The sequence below is a fragment of the Choloepus didactylus genome, chromosome 11 (assembly GCF_015220235.1).
Source record: "Choloepus didactylus isolate mChoDid1 chromosome 11, mChoDid1.pri, whole genome shotgun sequence".
In the NCBI taxonomy this organism is placed as follows: domain Eukaryota; kingdom Metazoa; phylum Chordata; class Mammalia; order Pilosa; family Megalonychidae; genus Choloepus; species Choloepus didactylus.
In genome coordinates this window covers 60,668,325-60,688,607 of record NC_051317.1, presented here as the reverse complement: position 1 = coordinate 60,688,607, position 20,283 = coordinate 60,668,325, and the positions used below count along the sequence as shown (strand labels likewise).

At 41.2% G+C, this 20,283-nt stretch overlaps 1 protein-coding gene and 1 pseudogene across 1 annotated transcript in view; one reads left to right on the top strand and one right to left on the bottom strand.

Moving 5' to 3' along the window:
- The window catches only part of ADAMTS12 (ADAM metallopeptidase with thrombospondin type 1 motif 12), a 459,352-nt gene extending 439,809 nt beyond the window's left edge, over window positions 1-19,543 (top strand). The window contains exons 23-24 of the mRNA XM_037799243.1: window positions 7,946-8,105; window positions 19,244-19,543. Coding sequence (XP_037655171.1) covers window positions 7,946-8,105; window positions 19,244-19,395 — 312 coding nt within the window. The 3' untranslated portion in view covers window positions 19,396-19,543. The remainder of the gene's footprint in view (window positions 1-7,945; window positions 8,106-19,243) is intronic.
- LOC119506514 lies at window positions 5,314-6,444 on the bottom strand (annotated as a pseudogene).
- Window positions 19,544-20,283: the final 740 nt, after the last annotated feature.

Genomic DNA, 20,283 nt, shown 5'->3' with positions numbered 1-20,283 from the left:
AAAGATACATATTTTATCATTTTTATAGCTTAAAAAATGCCTTTAGACACACAAGACCCATAGTATTCTCTATGAATACCCTATTTCCATTGGCATCTTTTACTGATTCATGATGAATTGTTAAAGGAGACTGGCATCAGAGAAGGCTTGTGGTTATGCAGTTTACTAAGCATCTGCCAGGCCCCATGGGACTCATGAACAACAGAAAATGTCATGTGCAGTTATATTTTTTCATAAAATGTAATTTATCATTTTATGTCTAAGTATCATACAATATCTCCCTTGGAAATTGATTTTATTTACCATGCATTAGAAATGTAGTCATTCCAAAATCAATCTTATTCATCTACCTTTATTTTTACAGCCTGAGAAGATTATATCCAATAAATAAAGATGTGCTTCAGGATTAGGCTTGTCATAAGTACCCTGAAACTCTGTACAATAATATAAGCATCATAATCAAGTCATTAGAAGGGAAATTTTGATATGATGAGAACCATCATGGAAAATGTTACAAATTTTAACCCACAGAGGGACACAAAATACCAAGGAAGATTAAAAACTACAAATGAACATTTCTAAGTCTCACTGCCAGTTCCCTGACTGAGTACTTATTGTTCATTATAAAGGAAAGCTGGATGATGCAATTTTCTTTCTGACAGGAATGATGATGATAGCCCAGTAAATATAATAATAGTAATGATGTGTGATGCATATAAAGCTCTTAGATTACTTACTGGGAAGAGAAAATTTTTGAAAACATCTCCATTTGCCTGAAGAATGCAGTATGCTCCTCATTTTGACATTTAGGTAGCACTGAGGTTAGACATTGTGGTGATGGTGCTCTTCAGCCATATTTCCAGCACATTTCTTCATTACCTGCGTGGTGGCTTGAAACTGGATGTTCCCCAGAAAAATGTATTCTTAAAGTTAATCCTTTGTAAGCAGGACTTTTGATGAGGCTGCTTCACTTAAAGTGTGACCCACCATTTTCAGTATGGGACTTAATCCTATTACTGGAGTCCTTTATAAATGGAATGAATACAGGGAAAGAAAAAAAGCCATGGGAGCAAGAAGCTGAAAGCAATGGAACCTGGAAGAGAAGGGAGAGACCAGCAAAACCTATTTGAAGTTAGAACAGATAGTATTAAATCAGTGAGAAACTTAAAATTTGTAGATTACCTGTCTGAGCCAATTTATCCTCTAATAATTTAGCCCATAAATATGTGATCAATAGTTATCATAAATGTCTGTGAAAGATGATCATCGCCATGTTGTTTGAAATAGCCAGTCCTGAAAATAAGCTAAATGTTCATTGATGGAAGAACTGGGTGGGTAATTAATTAATTGATTAGTTAATTATAGTGTGGTCCTTTTAAAAATGAGGTAGATTCATATTGCTGAAATGTAAAAATTTCCAACAGCAGCAGCTCAAAATTTCTTTAGAAGGAGTTAGAGGTAACAGTCTCTTGCAGATAGACATGCATTGAATGGTCTTTGGAAGAACCATCAAGAATTCATCGATCATGCATCTCAAAAAATTGGGGTAGGCTAAAGTCTACCAAGTGAACCTTTGGAATTGCTCCTGCCCTCCATGATCTATTGTTAAGTGAAAAAGACAAGTTACAGAGACTTTCAGTAGGACATGGTGAGTTGAGCATACACATTTGCTTGTGTTCCCAAAATTCTATTAAATAACAAGAAAAGGGGTATAAAAACAAAACAAAGCAAAAAGGCAAAAAACCCACAAAGACAAAGAGGACAGGAGACGACAGCAGGGAGAAGGGTCAACAAAGTTTTGGAAGGTGATAGCAGATGGCCAAACTTGCAACTCAGTGAGCATGCCAGAGAAAACTAAAAGCTGTCTGCAGCAGGCATGCCAAGAGGCAAGCAGATTCCCAGGTACCTCTGAAGACAGGAATGAGGGTAGAGGGAAGGTGGGAGTTGGTTGAAAGTTTGTAAAAGAAACAATTGGATCTTCAGGTCCTCTCTTACATCCCAACCACAGCCAGAGGTCTTTTTTCTGGAGAGGCAAGCCGCAGAGACCCTAGATACAGGCAAAGTTGGTGGGGTCAAGAGGGCTCATCCTGAACCCCAAAAGATCAAAGACTAAGTGAAAATATACACAGTAAATAGTATTATGTCCTCTTCCCCCACTGAACTCCATGAAGGCAGGGGACTGGCTTAGTTTCAAGAGAAAAAAACTCTTTCATAATAGAATCTTCCTGATCACCCTTTTATGAAACCACCCCTCAATAAGTGCTCCCAATCAGCTATTAGGTGCCTCAATTTTAAACATAAATAGCCAAAGATTACCAGACATTTGAGTAAATCCCTGACATGAAGGGCAAAATAGAAAAACAAGCATAACAAAAGGAAATTAAATAGAGCAATGCAAGAAACGGAACTACAGAACTACCCTCCAAATTCAGAGAAATAAGAGACTGAATCTATGACATGAGAATATGAATCCAAATAAAAGGAATATTCAGAGAATAAACTGAGTAATTAAAGTTTTTGAAAATAGCAAAAATTAAAATTATATAGAAAGTTTGGGAAAATAATTTGAGGAGATCGCTCAAGGAAAAGAGAATAAAGACAAAGAAAATAAAAGATTAATTAGAGCATCATTCCAGAAGGTACAATTTCAAAGTAGTAAAATTCCAAAAAGGAAGAATGGAAAATAGAAGGGAGGGAATTATCAAAGAAATAACACAAGAAAATTTTCCAAATCTGAAGGATATGCGTCTCCATAGTAAGGTCTACAAATGCCATAGTAAAAAGGAAAAAAAGCAGGGGAGGGCATCTATTTCTATTTCTGTAAAATCAGGAAACAAATCTTATTTTACATGTTTGTTACAAAGATTTGAGCTCAAGTTACTTACTCAACACTTAGAACAGTGCCGGCCATGTATTAATAGCAGATGCAAAAAGAATGTATTTACTCAAGATCAACTGAGTAGTTATTTTTTTACTGTTTGTTTCTTGTTAACATACATGAGAATTTGAAATGAATTCACTGAATAAAATTATCTCAGGCTTAATCACAGAAAGCTCTGACTTTATAGCACAAACATGAGGCTCTATGCTGATCATCACACTTTGAGCTTTGTGCAAAGTAGAATAAAATAAAGCAGTGGATGTTAAGAAAAATGTGATGCTTCACCTCTTAGCCCCTATATTGGAGGTCTCAGTGGGAAATGGGATTTGGTATGAATATTCTGTTTATTGGTGGTTCCCCAGGGTGAGTTTTCTTTTTTTTTTTTTTTCCCTGCATTAACTTAGTAACGCAAAAGCATCCAAAGATTTTAATGCACATTCATATCATAATATCATGCTTTTATAAGGAATGCTCTTTCCCAGAAAAAGCATTTAGGTATATTATTAAGAAACTGAAGAATTCATCCACAATTGAAAAAATATTTCAATTTTACTTCCTTTCAGAATTATTAAAACTACTCAGGAAAAACTTCAGTTCCAGGTGTTATTTATAAGCCTGCAGCAAACACTCCATTGATAAAATGGAATGTTCAATATTCTTCCTTGATGCTAGAATGTTACTGACATAGCAAATCAAACTGTACAGGTCATGGTGAGAGCCTGTATATATCCTTACAGTAATTCAGTGTTTATCAAAACAATATAAGATGCTCACAGAGTTAAATGAGTCCAGTTCAAAGTTCTCCACAAAATTCACCAATGCTGCTTGATAAGTACTTAGAAAAAAAATAAATCTGACCACCTTTACTTTTACTTCTCTGTATAATAATTTTACAAATAGAGGATTTCTATTAGATGGCTTACTTGCTCGCAGTACCACTTTTCTAATTCTCCCACCCACCTCACTCCCCAAATAAGGACAAACTGAATTTGCAGAGTCGACTCTGTGAAAAACCTGCAGATCAGAAGTTTGACAGTATCCCTGATAAGTCGTCTTTTTTTTTTTGTCCCAAGTTCTCTGAAAAGCTATATATTAGTCTGACATGGCAGAATAGAGTGACGCCTGTGTTCAATTTAGATTCTGACAAAATTAAGAAGAAAAACAATTTTTCCTCACCACATCTTTCTACTTATCTTTGTGTTTAAAAACAACTACAAAGATTTCAGAGCCTTTTATAAGGAGCTAAATAGCACTGTAGTTGGAGAACAGAAAATATACCTTTGCCTCAGCTGGTAGGGAGCCTCAAAACAGCAGTGCTACTTCTTCCCTATTACATTCAAGAACACAATGTTTAAAAGATGCAGACCTTTTTCTTAAAGTGTTTATCCCACCCATGAAAAATGAAATGGATAATACCTGCACACCATTGATTCTATTTGGATGTAATAACCATATCTGCTTCCTAAAGCATCACAGGAAGCAGCTCTTCTGTTGGATAATTCTCAACAATATTAAAAGGGAAGCTTTAGTGCTAAAGTATCTCTCACCCTCAAACCAGTGTACTGGCAATATTAACAGCAGCTGGTGAAATCATGTTAAGTGATGAAGGGAATGGAAATGTTCTACAAGAATTGGTCCCCAATATTTATAGGAATATGCTCATAGTGTTGCAGGGGAAAATTGACCAGTGTACAGGGTGTTTCTGTTTTCCTGCTTCATTAGCATTCTGCTACAAAGTCTAACCTGACACCTCAGTGGGTTATTTTGTGACACGATATCGACTTCAGGAAGTATCTGTGAGTTTGACAACATGGTCACACAGTTGCAAAGTGCACAGGCTCAAAGTACAGAGTAGAAAAAGTTTTGAACTGATGGGGGGAAAGTTACAGCAAAAGCAGAGTTAGCGTTTTCCTTTAACAACACTTTCTAATGTTAAACCGAGACCAACTCTTTTAAAAAGAGGTTGTTTTGGTCATGGGTGAAAAATACTGTATTGTAATGATCTATTTGTTTTTAAAGCAAAAGATATCTTGATGTAAAACCAATACATTGAAAGGGCCAACTATACAAACGAACAAAACAAGTGTTTGAGAAAAAAAAGATTCTTCTATTTTTGGAGGAAGCTGCTGATTTCGGCTGCCAGTTTTCACTTAGCAATGGTCACTTTTCAAGATGTTTGATCCTCATGGAATCTGTAGATAAACTCATTAAAAGATTGTCCCATTTCAAAACCATCCTCAAGTCTAGAAGCAACTGACTGTTTAGTTTTGTTTTTTAAAATTACAAACCAAAGTAAGAAGTCCACCACCCTCTTCAGAGAATAGCTTTGTGAAAGAATTCCTTAGTGCCTACAGGACCCCCGCTGTGCTCTGAATACAGTCTCTGCAGCTCCAGTGTGTCTTCTTTTCAGGAAAAAATTACATTCAGTACATTCACTGTCTGTACCCTCTGGAACTTGCACATGCTGATGAGCTGTTGTAAGACAACTCATCCCCAGCTTTCTTCCGGAGCTAGTCACCTCTTATAAAACCATTCTGTGTAAGTGCTCTGTGAAGCTTCTGGTCCTGAGCAGCATGTTCAGAAAGTTCAGATTCCACCACCAGAGGGAGAATGTTTAGAATCAGTTTAGAGAACAGAGTTAGAGCCATCTGAAGCCACTCTGGTCTGAGAGTATATAGGCCTTCTATAATATTTGCATAGTTGAAGGTGTGACCTGAAATGGTGTTGACTGGGCTTCTAAAAGTAAAAGCATTAGGCTCTAAATGTGCTTTTCTGCAACATGTTCCATAAACAGCTTTAAAAGGTCATCTTTTAAGCCTCTGTTAGGCTGGGTTTCAATGTAAAGTTAATTCATGTATATGAAAAGAGGCACAATGCTCTGCAATGCTCCCATATATTGTCCAAAAGCTGTTTTAAATCTTTCAATATAGAGATCTGGAGGGCTGGCCTGCAGCTCCTTCAACACTCTAAGTGATTAACTGTATTTTTAATCAGATTACTATAAATCTGTTCTGAGTGCTGTCAGAATACACATTTATAATAAGCAACTGTATATCCCTTCATAGGATATGGACCTTTAACCAGGACTCTAATCCATAGCACCATCCAATTTTGGCCAGTATGTGTCAAAATTATATTTTGTACTATCTTATTAGTACTGTCTTATAGACGATTATAATCTTCAGTAGTTAGAGCATTCATTAAGAACTTGGAGATGGAGGTGTTGATGTTGATGGTGGAGCTGTGGGGGTGGGGTCGTAGCTCTTCCGCATCGTGATCACCCCACTGGCTTTCGTTGGTGGCGGGGGGTGGGGGCTGGAGAACCCCACCTTGGGGCTATTCCTGTCCATGGAGACGGCAGGCACTGTCAGTAGCTGTTACCCGCCCTGGAGTCTCTCGGACAGGGCTTGGGATCGACAGTGGGACAGCGGGGGCTGCAGGAAGCCGTTAAGGGTGGCCTCCCAGTTGGGGTTCTGATCGGCCTTCATCGCCTTGTAGCCACCCCCTCCTCCTCTCCCTTGCTCTCCTCCATCCTGCTGGCCTCTCGCCCCCACCCACCTCATAGACACCTGCTGCCATCTCAACCCCGGGCCAGAGGCACCACAGCCTCCTCGAGCTCACGTCCCGGGTGGCGGATGCAGCAGCGAGCCGATTCCCTCACTTCCTGCGGGGCCACTCTCTTAAGAGAGGTGGCTGACGATGGTGGGCATTCCTGGGGTCTCTGTGAATGTTCTTGTACCTTGTGAGCTGAGTATACAGTAAGATTTCAAGTGAAAAATGTAATATTTGGGGCCTGTTATTTAGAGTCTAATATAAATATAAATGAAATATTTTCCCCCAATTTACAACCTGTGGTCCTTCAATCAGTCAATCAATGAATATTTATTGACTGTCTGGATGTGTCTAGCTCTCTTCTCTCTCTTCCACAGGACAAAGAAAGAGGAGCTGGTTTCTGCCCTCTAGGAGATTTTAATAATTTAAGATGAGGCGTAAAGTAATAAAACATGAAATGAAAGTAAATCATAAGGGTATGTGCAGTAAGTTCAAACACACTATCTGATCATCTCCAGGAATCATCTTACATAAGCTGCTTTCACAGGCCAGAGAATCTCTAGTCTGCCTCAAGGCAGCCACACATGACAATACAGTGAAACCTTATCCACACCCATGTTCTGCTCTGCTCCTTCCCCAGTCTCTATACTCTACCCTTTCCCTGCCTCTATTCCAAATTCGTTCCCCATCCCACCATGGTCTTCCTCTCCTACTTCTCTTTCACCTTAATCTTGATTCCATATCCTTTCTTCACATCTGATCCCAACCTCAAATCATAAATTGTCCTAAGAAATGAGAGAGCTGAGGCACCAAGGCTCAGGTATGATTTTTTCTTCTATTTGGCTTACATTTCAACCTCCGTCTGTAAGTTTCACTCCATAAACTCATCATGAGTGCTTTGGTTGGGAGTTTTAACCTGCAAGTGTTCCATCTCTCATTCCTGATCCTCTCTGTACATATGTTTCATTCTTTCATGCTTTCTTTGACTGTTTTTCTCTCCCTGTCCAGCCCACCTGGCAGGAAATACAGCCACCAAATGGCCCAATGTTTGCATATTTCAGCCTTAGATGGAATCTTGTGCTGGGTCACCATTCCAGATTCCCATAGAAGGGACAGCTTAGTCCAACTTGATTCAGGGACCCTCCCCTGGACAAATCATTTCAGGCCAGGGAGCAGGGCTCCATTGTACTAACATGAGTGCCTAGATCAAATGTTGCAGCCATGCAACAGGGGAGTGAGGTGATTCTCAAATGTGGAAAGAAGAGCACATTCTTTGGAGAACCTGACAGTAAATTAAGCCCAATTCAATCTACATAGCCATATAATACAGGATTCCTAAATTCACAGTTCCAAATTATTAGTACCTTCATTCTGTGACTTTTGAAAAGGTTTTGGGTATTTGCGTCCTTTCCATACTCCACCACAGCAGGGTTAGGCATGTTTTGCTGGTGTCCTCCTAGTGATCCTGGAGAAGAATTCTGACTCTTGCTGTGCCTCCTCTCTCTCTCTCAGTGCACTGCTTCCTGTGGCGGTGGCCTTCAGAAGAGGACTGTCCATTGTGTCTCCTCAGAGGACAATAGAACCGAGGACCAAGGCCAGTGCCTGTGTGATCATGAACCCAGACCCCCAGAATTCCAAAAATGCAACCAGCAGGCCTGCAGGAAGAGTACTGGTGGGTAAATGGATTTGCTTGGGTGGGGTGGGGGGAGAGATTTTCACAAATAAGTTGTTCCACATGACTCAACTTGTAGATAGTTAAATGTCCTCTTACGGAGCAGAGAATCTTGGTGCTATAGAGACATCAAACCTCTGGGCCACCCAGTTCTCCTGGAAGCAAACCATCTGATTTGGTGATGTTTGAATAATTGCTTGAGGAATTATTGCATCTATTTTCCTATCTGAAAGCCCATTTGCACTGACATAATCGCACACAGATGAGAATCACTTCTATTTATTCAAAGATTTGTGAGAGATTCCCAAGTCTCTCCTGCTCTCAGAGAAAACTAAAAACAACAAAATCCAGAATCAGTTCCTGTTCATTCCTAATGTAATGGGAAATATTAACTCACTTCTAGGATTGTAAGAATCCTTCAAATGTGTAAATTGTGTCCTTCATGTTACAATAGAACTTTTTTTACCACTTTAATTTTGAAATTAGTTCATTGTCAAATTGCTTTGGGCATAAAATTATCACAGTGATAAAGATTTTTAAAACATACAAATTAATACAAACACAAATTATATAGCATTTTTGAACACTTGCTTTAATTCTTAAAAGAAAACGTTCTTGTCAGGAAGTCTTAAGTTTAAAATGGTAAAATTTTAGGGCATACTTAGTACAGAATCCTCATTTTAGAAATGAGGAATCTGAGGCCCCAAGAGGGAAAGTGATTCACTGAGCCAGCCTGTTAATTGTAAACCCAACTAGCAATGAGGTCTCCCGATGCCTAGTGTTTACATGACTCCATGACTTTGATAAGCAGCTCTGAGGCGCTGGGGACCACCATGGAGTAACGACTGCACATTCTGTGCCAGGAATAAATAAGCATTTTGTGTGCTACATTACTCCATCCTCACAACTCTTTTGGAGTTATTTATTATTGTTATCTTCCTTTGACAGGCACAGAGAACTCAGGTGTTTTGCCCAAGGTCACTTGGCTGCAAAGTGACAGCCCAGGATTTGAACCCAGATAGTCTGGTTCCAGGGGCCCCAGCATGACCGCTGTCTGAAGGCCTCCCACAGGCAGAGTCATGCCAAGGGGGGAGTGGAGGAGTGATTGCGGTGGGCTCAGTCCCAGGTGCATCACATGCTTTAAAATTGATCCTTACAGAAACACTGTAAAGTCTGTGGTTATTTTCCCATGTTTTAGATGATTAAACTGAGACTGAGAGAGGTGCAGCCACCTCTCTGTGTAAGCTAAGCCACACAGTTGTAAGTGGCAATGCCATGGCTCAGTTCGAGGTCAGTTTGGATCCAAAGTCCATCCTCATTCCACTAAGCCCCACTGCCCCTCAAACAATTTATATCGAAGCCAGGAATGGGGGGGGGGGACAACTATGACCCACACCCCAGTCCAGACTGCTGTCTATTTTATATGGCCCCTGAGCACAGCCACGCTCGTGTTCATTCATTCATTTTTATCATCTACGGCTGCTGTCCCACTACAATGGCAGAGTATGTGACCACTTGGCCCACAGAGCCTAAAATATTTACTGTCTCACCCTTTATAGAAAACTTGTCAAGGGGTATAGGACAGTTTTCTGGAAGGGTGAACGACCAGACTTTTTCCATGCCTGCTATCACGTACACCCAGATATATGGCTTTGGAGATAATTATCCAGCTGTCACTTTGGATTTAAGCTTTTTGGGGGATTCTTGAATTGGTTTGTAGACTTCTTGGATCCTTTGCTTTCCTTACTCCTCCCCTCACATTGCTCTCTTTTGAACCATACCAGGGTTTTTTTGTATCTTTCCCAAAGTGTACAGAGCAGAAAGAGCAGCACAGGCTTCCAATTTTAGTTTTGTCACATACAAGAAACAAGAAGAGGAATTTCCTGGGGCCTTTGACCAGGTGCTGAAGCTCACAGGTGGGAGGTGGAATTTAGCTTCTAAATATCCCTCCTTTTACTTCTTATAACACATCCTAAGTCCAAGAAGTTGTCAGATGAGCAGATAAAATAGAGGAGAGCTCACCTTTAGACTCAGATTGGGGGACAGGGTTAGAGGCCTTGAATAATTATATCCATACATAAAACTTGGCAGCATTTAAGATAATAGTTAAAAATTCAGAAATTCTGGTACTGGAGGCATCAAAATACCTTTGAGAAGTGTCCTTTCCAGGCTGTGGTTCTCCTGTAGTCTGGGAACACAGGGAGGTGGGGTAGTTACCCCAGAGGACAAAAATACACATTAGGCTTCTCATCTTTCCTGCTCATAAACCTGCTGCACACATTCATCACACTTTGATGAGGCATCTGCATGGGTAGGCACTGCTTGGGTGCCAGTGTCAGAGCACCCCCTGGCTGATGGGACTTACCTTCTAAAGGTAAGTGTCTTAGTTTCCTAGGACTGTCATAGAAAAGTGCCGCAGACCCAGGTGTTAACCACAATAGAAATGTATTCTTTGTGGAGGACAGAAGTCTGAAAGCAAGTGTTGGCAGGGACAGCTGAAGTCTCTGGGAGAATTGCTCCTTGCCTCTTTTAGCTTCTGGTCGTTGCCTGCAATCTTTGGCAATCCTTGGCTTGCAGCAATTCAGTCTCTATCCCTCTCATCACATAGCATTCTCCCTGTGTCTGTCCATCTCTGTGACCAAATCCCCTCTTATAAGGACCCCAGTCATATTGAATTAGGGCCAATTAGGGCTCAGCTTGTTTGGATTGCTATATAACTTCATGACAATTGATTCTTGAAAGGCATGGTTTGAAGTCACTGTTGACCATTTGCTTTATTCACCTCTCATCTTAACTAATTACATCTTCAAAACCCTATTTCAAAGTAGGGCCATATTCACAGGCTGAGTATTAGGACTTGAATATCTTTTTGGAGGAGACACAGCTCAACCCATAACAACAAGACACAATATATGATATATTGTCAGATAGTGGTAATCGCTATAAAGAAAAATAAAGCAGGTGAGAAACTAGAGAGCAGCTCAAGAGGAGGGTCAGTTTAGGTAGAGTGACCTTGCTAAAGAGGTGACATTTAAGCTAATGCCAAGGTAAAATGAGGGAGCATGACATAAGAGTTTCTGGGAGAAGAGTTTTCCAGGATATGGGAGCAGCACATGCAATGCCCAGAGGCAGGAGTGGGTTTGGCATCTTCAAGAAACAGCAGTGAGTCCATCTTATCCATAGTGCAGCAAACACGAGGACAAGTGGTAGGAAAAGACTTCAAAGGGAGAAGTCCAGTTGTGAAGGGCCTTGTCATTTATGGTTAAAACTTTGAATTGCATTGTAGTTGAGCTGAAAAACTCAATTGGAGGGTTTTTAGTGAGGGAGTGACTTGATCTGATGTTCATTTTTGTGTCACTCCAGCTGCTCTGTGATAAAAGTTCTATTGGGTAAGACTCATATGGCAGCAAGGAGAAAAGATAGAGAGCGTTTGTAGCCAACCAGGAGAGACGTAGCAATGCCTTGCCCTGGACCACAATCGTGGCTTAATGTCTCTAGAACATACATAGATCATTCCAGTCAGAAAGTAATGCAACTTCCCTTCACATTCTCGACAGCAAGCTCGGCTTGGCTTGGATTGCCATACAACATCATGGCAATTGATTCTTGGGAGCAATCATTTGAAAGCACTGTTGCCCATTTGTTTGTGATTCTTCACCTTTATCCCTGTGTTAACAAGAGTTCCAGAAATCCATCTACTACCCTCAGCTTTCAAAGTGGACCGGTATGTAAATCAGCCATCTATGCTTGCTAAAAGCTGGCACTGAGGGCTCCGACCATTGTGTTGATCAGCGGGCCTCTATCAGTCTCTTCTCTGGAAGGCAAGACAGAGTGGGGTCTAGCCCTGAACTGAGGAAAGAGTGGGGGGGCATAAAGTTATAGGCTTTTGTTTTCTAGCTTAAAGGGACCTTAATACATCATCCAGTCCATTTCTCTCAGTTGAGATGGCCACACATGAGCATTGGTCCAGGAGAGTCCTGGTTTTCCTGGCAGAATTATTCATAGCCCCACTGTATTAGGTCAGTTTTCCCAAAAGCACACCCTGTGGTGACTACTCACATGCAGGTGATTTATTAAGGGAAGTGCTCATAGGGAAGCAGGGAAGCTCACTAAGGGAGTGGAGGAAGCAAGACATGGCAGGGGGAAAGCACAGCCCAGGTACCCTCTCGTGCACAGCCATTTGGTGGATAGCTCAGTCCCTCAGGGGAGTTCTGGACTGTAAGTTATGACTCAGAGTTGTCCAATCCTGAGGCCTGCAAGCTAGACTTTCACACTCCAACACTCCAACAGTCTTGGCTGAGGGTAGTTACCCCAGGGGAAGTGAATTTGCAGGCGTTTAAAACTCTCTATGTGAAGGGACAAAACAATTGCAGGAGCCTCTGGGCAGCCTTCCAAGACAAGCCAGGGTTTTAGGTGTTAAGAGGCTGAAGAATAGGGAAGCTGGGGAATTGGTTAGGTTTGAGGTGACACCTGAAAATGGACAAGAAGAGTCTATTGCTGGAACACCAACGTTGTCTACTCCTTTCACCTTTCACTTTCAAAGGTGTCCACATCTGGATAAACTATATGATCACCTTATTTGTTTTAAATATGTTAGACAGCAGCCAAGAGAGGTTAGATGGAATGTTTGTGATACATGGTGGGGGGAATATATATCAGAACCAGAACTCCAAGCCAAGTCTCCCAATTTCTGGACCAGTGTTCCTTTCCAATGCTGAACATCCTCAGAGGTGGAAAGAATCCAGATTTAGAAATCAGACAGCAATAGGTTTGCATCCCCAAAAAGCCACACGTATGAGGCCTTGACAAGTTATTTAACTTCTCTCAGCTTCAGTTTCCTCTTGGGTATAAAGGGAATAATAACATACAACTTACAGAGTTGTGAAGATTTTTAATAATATGTAGAAAGTGCCTTGCACTTAAAAAGTGAAAAAACTCCATCACCAAACCAACTCAGTTACCTACTTAGGGCAAGTCACTCCATCTCAGTAGAGTGCAGTTTCCTTGTCCATAAATGAGTAGATTCAACTGTGGACTCTAATATCTGTTCCACTGATATTTAGGGCTTCATGGACAAGCAAAATTTCTAAATTAAAATACCTGGGGAAGAAAGTTCTCCAGCAGGGAGAGAGGATATTCTTGATAGTTTACTTTCATCAGTTATGCCATGGAAAATGCCTCATGTAGACCTAGTCCAGTAACTGGGGTCCAGAGGGTCAGAATGAACTTACTCTGCCCCTAAATAAAGAACTGACTGTCAGATGTCACGTAGGAATCATGCTGCTCCTGAGAAAGCAACATGTAGGTAGAACACAGTGGTCTTTTCCAAAGATTCTTACAGATGATGAGAGTGAAACACATGGTTTGTTCATCTGTGCCTTGCTGCTTTCTGAGTACTAGGACCAGCATGGGACAGAGCCTGATGTTAATGTTAATATCCTGTGGAGATTTTCCCTAGGTGCTGTTTATTTATAAACCAAAAATTCATTCAACAAACATTTGTTGAGCACTTACTGCATGCTAGACACGAAGTCGAACAAGGAACAGGACGACAAACCAGTGAGAGAAACAATGAGAAGGGAGGTCACAGTGCTTGGAAAGGGCATCAAACCTAGAAGAATAAGTAGAAAGGTCACACAAGAGGTTCCAGGGGAAGGTTTTCAGCTTCTGAAATAACCAGGAAGAAAAGCATGGCATGAAACATAAGTCTAACTCAAATACAAAGTTCAAGGGAAGTTAAGAAATGATGTGGCTGGCGAGTAAGCTGAATATTGAGCCTTGCCCCAGACATACTGAATCAGATAAACAAGATCCACAGGTGACTGGGATATACACTATAATTTGAGAGGCTCCCTGTTCTAGACCAAGGGGCCAATTCAAGACCCTCTTTCTTTCATTTCATCTCTTCACCTACTGTGCACAATGTTTAAAACCTACTGCATGATGAGGCTATGGAACCCCACTGTGTTGTGTAGTTTTTTTTATGGTTGAAGCAGCAACCTAGTCTTATGGGTTGCACCTAGTGTTATGAGTTGTTATTTTTTAATTATATGTAGATTGTCTTTACTGTCCTCTTGCTGAACAAAGCAATCTTCAATAAAAATCAAAACTGGGTTAAGTGCATACCTGGTATTTTTAATCTTGAAGTCTCACACTAAGAGATGGTGAATGACAGTTGGCCGGCAATCAGAGCAAAAATGAATTCCATTCACTAGCATTTATTGGGGCAACAAAAGTTAATTACTAGCTTCTCATGAAGGCAGAACCATTCTTACTCACACAGAAGCAACATCAAAGAGAAGCTATAAGAAATTCCTTGATTTAAGGAGCCAACCACCCACCATGACCCCTGTACCTTCCAAAATGCTTTGAAAGTAAATCATTCAGCCAGCTCTCAAAATAAACATACTCCCTATGTCCATCTTTTAAGGTTAGGTATGAATTCTTATAGGTTTGCTTTTCTCCAGGCCATCTTATTCTTTTAAGGATTGTTTGAATTTTTAATAATTTAAAATTTCCCTTGGTACTATCATTTCCATAGGAGGGACTGAAAAACCCTTTTCTGAGTATTTTAGTTAAAAGAAACATCAAGCAAATTGACCAGAAATATTTACTGAGTATCAGCTATGTTCTAGGCATTACATTCGTATCAAGTAAAAGAAGTATGTATACCATTTCTGGGATTGTGTTCTTTACCTGGGTAGTGAGAGGTTGAGAAGGTTAAAAAAAAAAAAGAACAGGGAAAGTAATAGGGATGGTACTTAGACAGAATGTTGATACAAATGAACATTGAGTCAGTCAATTTTCTGCTGAGGGATATTTTTCAGGAAACTAGGATTTCACTCATCTATTTAGTCAACAAATATTATTAATCACAAGATATATCTCAGACAAGTGCTAAACACTAAGGCTGCAGAAATGAGTAAGAACCAGTCCCTGGCCTCAAGGACTCCAAAATCTTACGGAAATTTTATTTGTCAACTTCCTATTTGTCAACTTCCTGTTGTGGGAAAAATATTATCCTTTGAACCGAGACACAGCCAACAGCTAGGAAACAGGCATATAACTGTCCCTTTAAATGTCCAAGTGTGGTTTCTATTGAACAAGCAGAGACAAATTGGGACCTCCTGTCCAAGTTGCCCCTAATTATCAGCATTGTGTGTACTGCAGAGCTGCGATCCAGTAGGCTGATGAACATACCAAGCCTTCATTGTTTTAAAATAATAAAAAGAACCAATGTAATCAAGTCCTGCCCTCATGTAGGGTGTGTGGTCATTGTCTAAATGAGCTGCTAAACATAGGTCTGGAATACAGGCTGCCAATCTAGGCCATCAGTGTCCTCTGCTCTCAAACAATGAGGACCACAGGACTCAGCATGTATTCAGGGCTCAAAGGACCATTTAAAGGCAGGGTTAGTGATCTCTTGGTTCCCAAGATCAGGCAAGGAACCCAGGCTTGGGTGAGCCTCTGTCTGTCATTTAGGTGTTGAGCTAATGATGAGTGGGGACCTCTGTGTTGAGCAAATGAAGATGTTCTAGTCAGGCAGTACCCCATCAACAGTACAAGAGTTTCATTCTCTTGGTGGCAGAGGCAGCATTGAAATTCTAGTGCTACCATCTGCATACCAGCTATGTGACATTCAGTCAGTTACTTAGTTTCTCTGGAATCCTCAATTTTTTCATCTTTAAAAGCTGGGGACTAGAAGGAGCTACAAGTAAAACTGTGAGGTTCAAACAAGATAATATACCTTATGTCAAGTGCTTTGTCTGGTACATGGTTAGTGCTTAGTTAATTTTATCTATTGTTGCTATTATTGATGGGGGTGGGGGGTGGGGTTAAACATTTTAGGGCCTCTAGGAAGAAGCTCTTTTTATAATGGTAGACACCCCTGAGAGAGATCGTACTTTAGCCCTTAGCGGAAAAGGCTCACACACCCTTTAGAGAACTGTTCAGGTAGAGCATATGTTATGATCCATATAGCATTCCCTACCTGGCAGAGCACTGAACTTGCCCTTGCCCCACTGTCCACTGCCAGCTTGTGCTCAGGCACCCCTCCCCAAAGCTTCCTAGAAGCACCTCAGCTTTGGCTGCTATAACCTTGAATTCTGCTCCTCACAGCACATATTGTTTTGAGAAAAGAGCACATAACCAGGTGTTTTCCCAAAACTTGCACATGAGCCTCTGACATTCAGCCACATTTGTCCCTTAGACCTATATAATCTAAAGAGCGGTTGCCATAGGTGAGGACATGAACTTCTTGCCAGTCTCATTGTCCATCACACGGTAGCTGTAGCTCTGTATGTAAGTTCCCCTAATAAATGCTTAATGACTGATCACCCTGGCATTTAGTGCCTCTTTCTCCAGAATCTCAACAGGCCCCACTGTGGGATGGTTTGGGACAGTCCTGGTTGTGTCTCCCCTATTTTTTCTTTCAGTTGAGTCCTGCTGCTGGTTCAGTGGAATGCAACAAGTATGGTGCCATGTTTGAGCAAGTGGTACAATGATAATGCAGGTTTGGAGACTGGAAGAGAAGGGAACAATGTAGCCCAGCCCAGCCAAAGGTAGCCAGGAGAGAGGGGATGCAAACTGAGCCTTCATAATTCCTTGGTTTATTCCTTCCTTGCAGTAGCCCCGGAGCCCTCATTCATATACTCTAGGCAAGGAGAATGTGGGGAAAGAGCTATTCCAGATGCACCATCTCCATCTGCGACCCACAAGGGCTTCAGGAGAGGCTGGCTAATAAACTGGGGTGGTCCTGCAATACCTGGGCTTTACCGCCAGGCTCTGCTCCAAAGCCAGAACCCTGGGAAGAAGCCTTGCTGTGTTCTGTACAGCAGATCACACTATGTGTGGCCCACACCCCACAGAGAATGTAGCTGCTCTAATGGGTTGGGGAGATGGAGAGCTCAAGAGGATATTCTACAATAGGAAAGCTTTGTCAAAATATGTACTCTCTCTCTCAATTTTCAGTGCATGTAAGAAAGTTTCCTGGGAGATTTTAGGAGATACAGATTCTAAATTTAGACTTAAAGAAGAGAACTGAAGAAGGAAAGATTATGTAAATGAAGGCTGAGGCTTTGGGTATTAAAAGTATGATATTTATTCTCAAGTGCATTTCAAACTTGCACACAAAATGAAATTCTGGCAGCTAACAGAAGACATTTATTTCTTCACACAGAAAAAAAACAAGGTACAGTCAAGAAAATGATGAGCTCTGAAGAAATACAAAACATATTTGATCTGCAGGTGAAGAAAGCGTAGGGGGAGGAAAAAACTGTTACAGGTTTTAGGTAAAAAGGATAATACTTCAATTTCTACTTTTACCAACTGTTCTATTTATAAGGGACAGAGACCTTCTTTGAATGTGCTTTTCTTCAGGGCTATTCAAAAATCTTCTTTGTAAAGGAAAAAAGCAACCAAAGCTCTGAGAGTCACTCAAGCAACGTTTGAAACAATTTCACTTTCCATATGAAAAATATGTTATTGGGCCATCTTGGATTCCTTCCAGACCAGGGATGTTTGGTTGAGTGTGGTTTCAGCACATCCACAGAATATGTATACAGGAGGTCCTTAAGCCACCTAGTCTACCCCCACTCCATTCATACATAAAGCAAGGGCCAAAGGAAAGGGACTTAGCTGCCCATAGGTAGTGAGAGTAGAACAAGGATTAGAACCCAGGTAACTAATTGCTTACTGACCATAAGAGTTGTTTGTATGTCTTATGCCTTCATCTACACAGTATGTTTCTTTATACATCTTTGTGTCTTTCACCATACTTGGCACTCTGAATAGTATGATCGATTAAAAAAAAAAAAAAAAAAAGCATGGGCTCTGCAGTCACATCGGCCTGTATTCAGATCCTGGCCGTGCCACTTAGCTGGGAAACCTTGGGCAATTCTTGACTTCTCTAAGCCATACTTTCCTCACTTGTAAAATGGAGAAAACAGTGGTATTGGCCTTATAGAATTGCTGTGAAGATTAAATGAAGTGATGCATGTAAAGCATTGTACTCAACTGTTGTCATAACAAAACTGCATAGCAAACCACCCCTAAACTTCAGGGCTTAAAACAAAAATCATGTAGCCTTGTTCAGCCTCTGCAAATCTGCTGGGATTTGGCTGATCTCGCCTGGCCTTGGTTGGCCTTGGTTCTGATCTGTATGTCGGCTCTGAGTCTGCTCCACAATGTTTCACATCCTCCAGGGGCTGTATAAGGCAAGTTCTTCTCATGATGATGGCAGAAGCACATCAGTGCAGGCCCATCCTCACAAGCACATTCCGAGGCTCTGTAGGAGTCGCATCTACTAGCATCCTGTTTCTGTTTGCTACAGCTGACAAAATGCAATATACCAGAAATGAGTTGGCTTTTACAATGGGGACTTTTTAACTTACAAGCTTACAGTTGTTAGGTGGTGAAAAATATCCCAATCAAGGCATCAACAGGTGATGCTTTCTCCCAGAAGACTGGCTACTGGGGATTCTCAGCAACTCTGCCACATGGCAATGTCTGCTGGTCGTTCTCTCCAAGGTTTCATTGGTTTCAGCTTCTGTCTTTTTTCTCTCAGCTTCTCTCTTGGCTTCTGTGCCCTCTCAGCTTTTCTGGCTTTTCTCTCTGAGCTTCTGGGGCTTTTCTCTATGTCTTCTCTCTGTCTTTTATCCTCTTATAAAGGACTCCAGTAAGAGGATTAAGACCCAACCTGAATGAGGTCACATCTCAAGTTGAGATTGTGCTCACCAAAAATCTTACTTACTATGGGTCCACACCCATGGGAATGGATTAGCTTTAAGAACATGCTTTTCTAGCGTACATGCAGCTTCAAACCATCACAGATACTATTGTCCAAAGCAAGTCTTTATGCTGGGCACAAAGTCAAGGAGTGAGGAAGTAGTCTCCACCCACCAGGCAGCCATGCCGGGGTATGGATATAAAATATTGTATTATGTGGGAGGGAAAAAATTGGGGCTGATAATTCGGTTTCACACAAGCATTTTGCACCGTGTCTGGTACATAACAGTTGTCTAATGACTGTCAACTATTAACCTTTATTGTCAGGGATTCTTTCTTACATTAACAAGAGTTGTATCCATTCACCTACAAAGTATAATCTTTTCATTTTCCTTCATTTTCTCTTTGCACAGATTTACTTTGTACCACGGACAAGCTATCGGCCAGCTTCTGCCAAACACTAAAAAGCATGAAAAAATGTTCCGTGCCCACTGTGAGGGCTCAGTGCTGCCTCTCGTGTCCCCAGGCACACATCCTCCACATCCGAAGGCAAAGAAGTCCATAGCCTCTCAAAACTTCCAAACCACTCTAAGTCCAGAGAGAGCCACCATTCTCCAAAGACTGCAGCAGTGCTGACCACAGCGGGTTCCAGCCCCAGAAGCCACTTCATTGACATTTCAGTTTATGTATTTCATGTCCAAAAAAAAAAAAAAGAGAGAGAGAGAGAAAAGAAAAGAAAATTCCATTCTGTTCCTTTGCCTCCAAACATCCATCACAGGGAGGCATGGGACTGTAATATTATACTCGCTGCCCCCTGAAATGAAGGTGAATTGTCCAGGAGAATCAGGTACCTCTTGGGATTAGCTCCTGGGAAAGATGCCAGATCAGGCAGGTCTGTGAAGTGATGTTTTTTTTTCTCCCCTAAAACATAATAACAAAGACCAGATTTTTCCCACACTACCTCAAGAGTATCAGGAAACAGAGCCACACTTATCCAGGGAACAAACAATTTTGTTAGTTTGTCTTAGTGAAGTCATCCTTTCTCCCCCTTTGCTTGGGACAGCTGCTGTTTAAAATGCCACAGGGTGCTTTTAGGAACATACCTTTAATCTATCCAGACAGAGGACCACTTTATTCACCTGGTGTTCAGCTAGGGCAGAGAGGAAAAATGCTGGTTATGTCTCATAATCCCTGTAGGGCCCTGTGTCTGGGCTCTTTTGCGCCCTGTGCTTACATTGAGACATTAGAATAAAAGGAAATAGACATGAGCTGTAGTCTCAGGGATTTGGGCTAGTTACACAGGAAACATTTCTGACTTGAGGATAATTTCTATAAAACCTTTTCAAAGGCAAAAGAACAGAAATCAATTTCCTGCTAGTTTAATGAGGGCTTGTGGGGTTTATTCCTCCCACTTTCCGGGTAAATTCCTCCTCCTTGGCAGAAGAGCGGACGA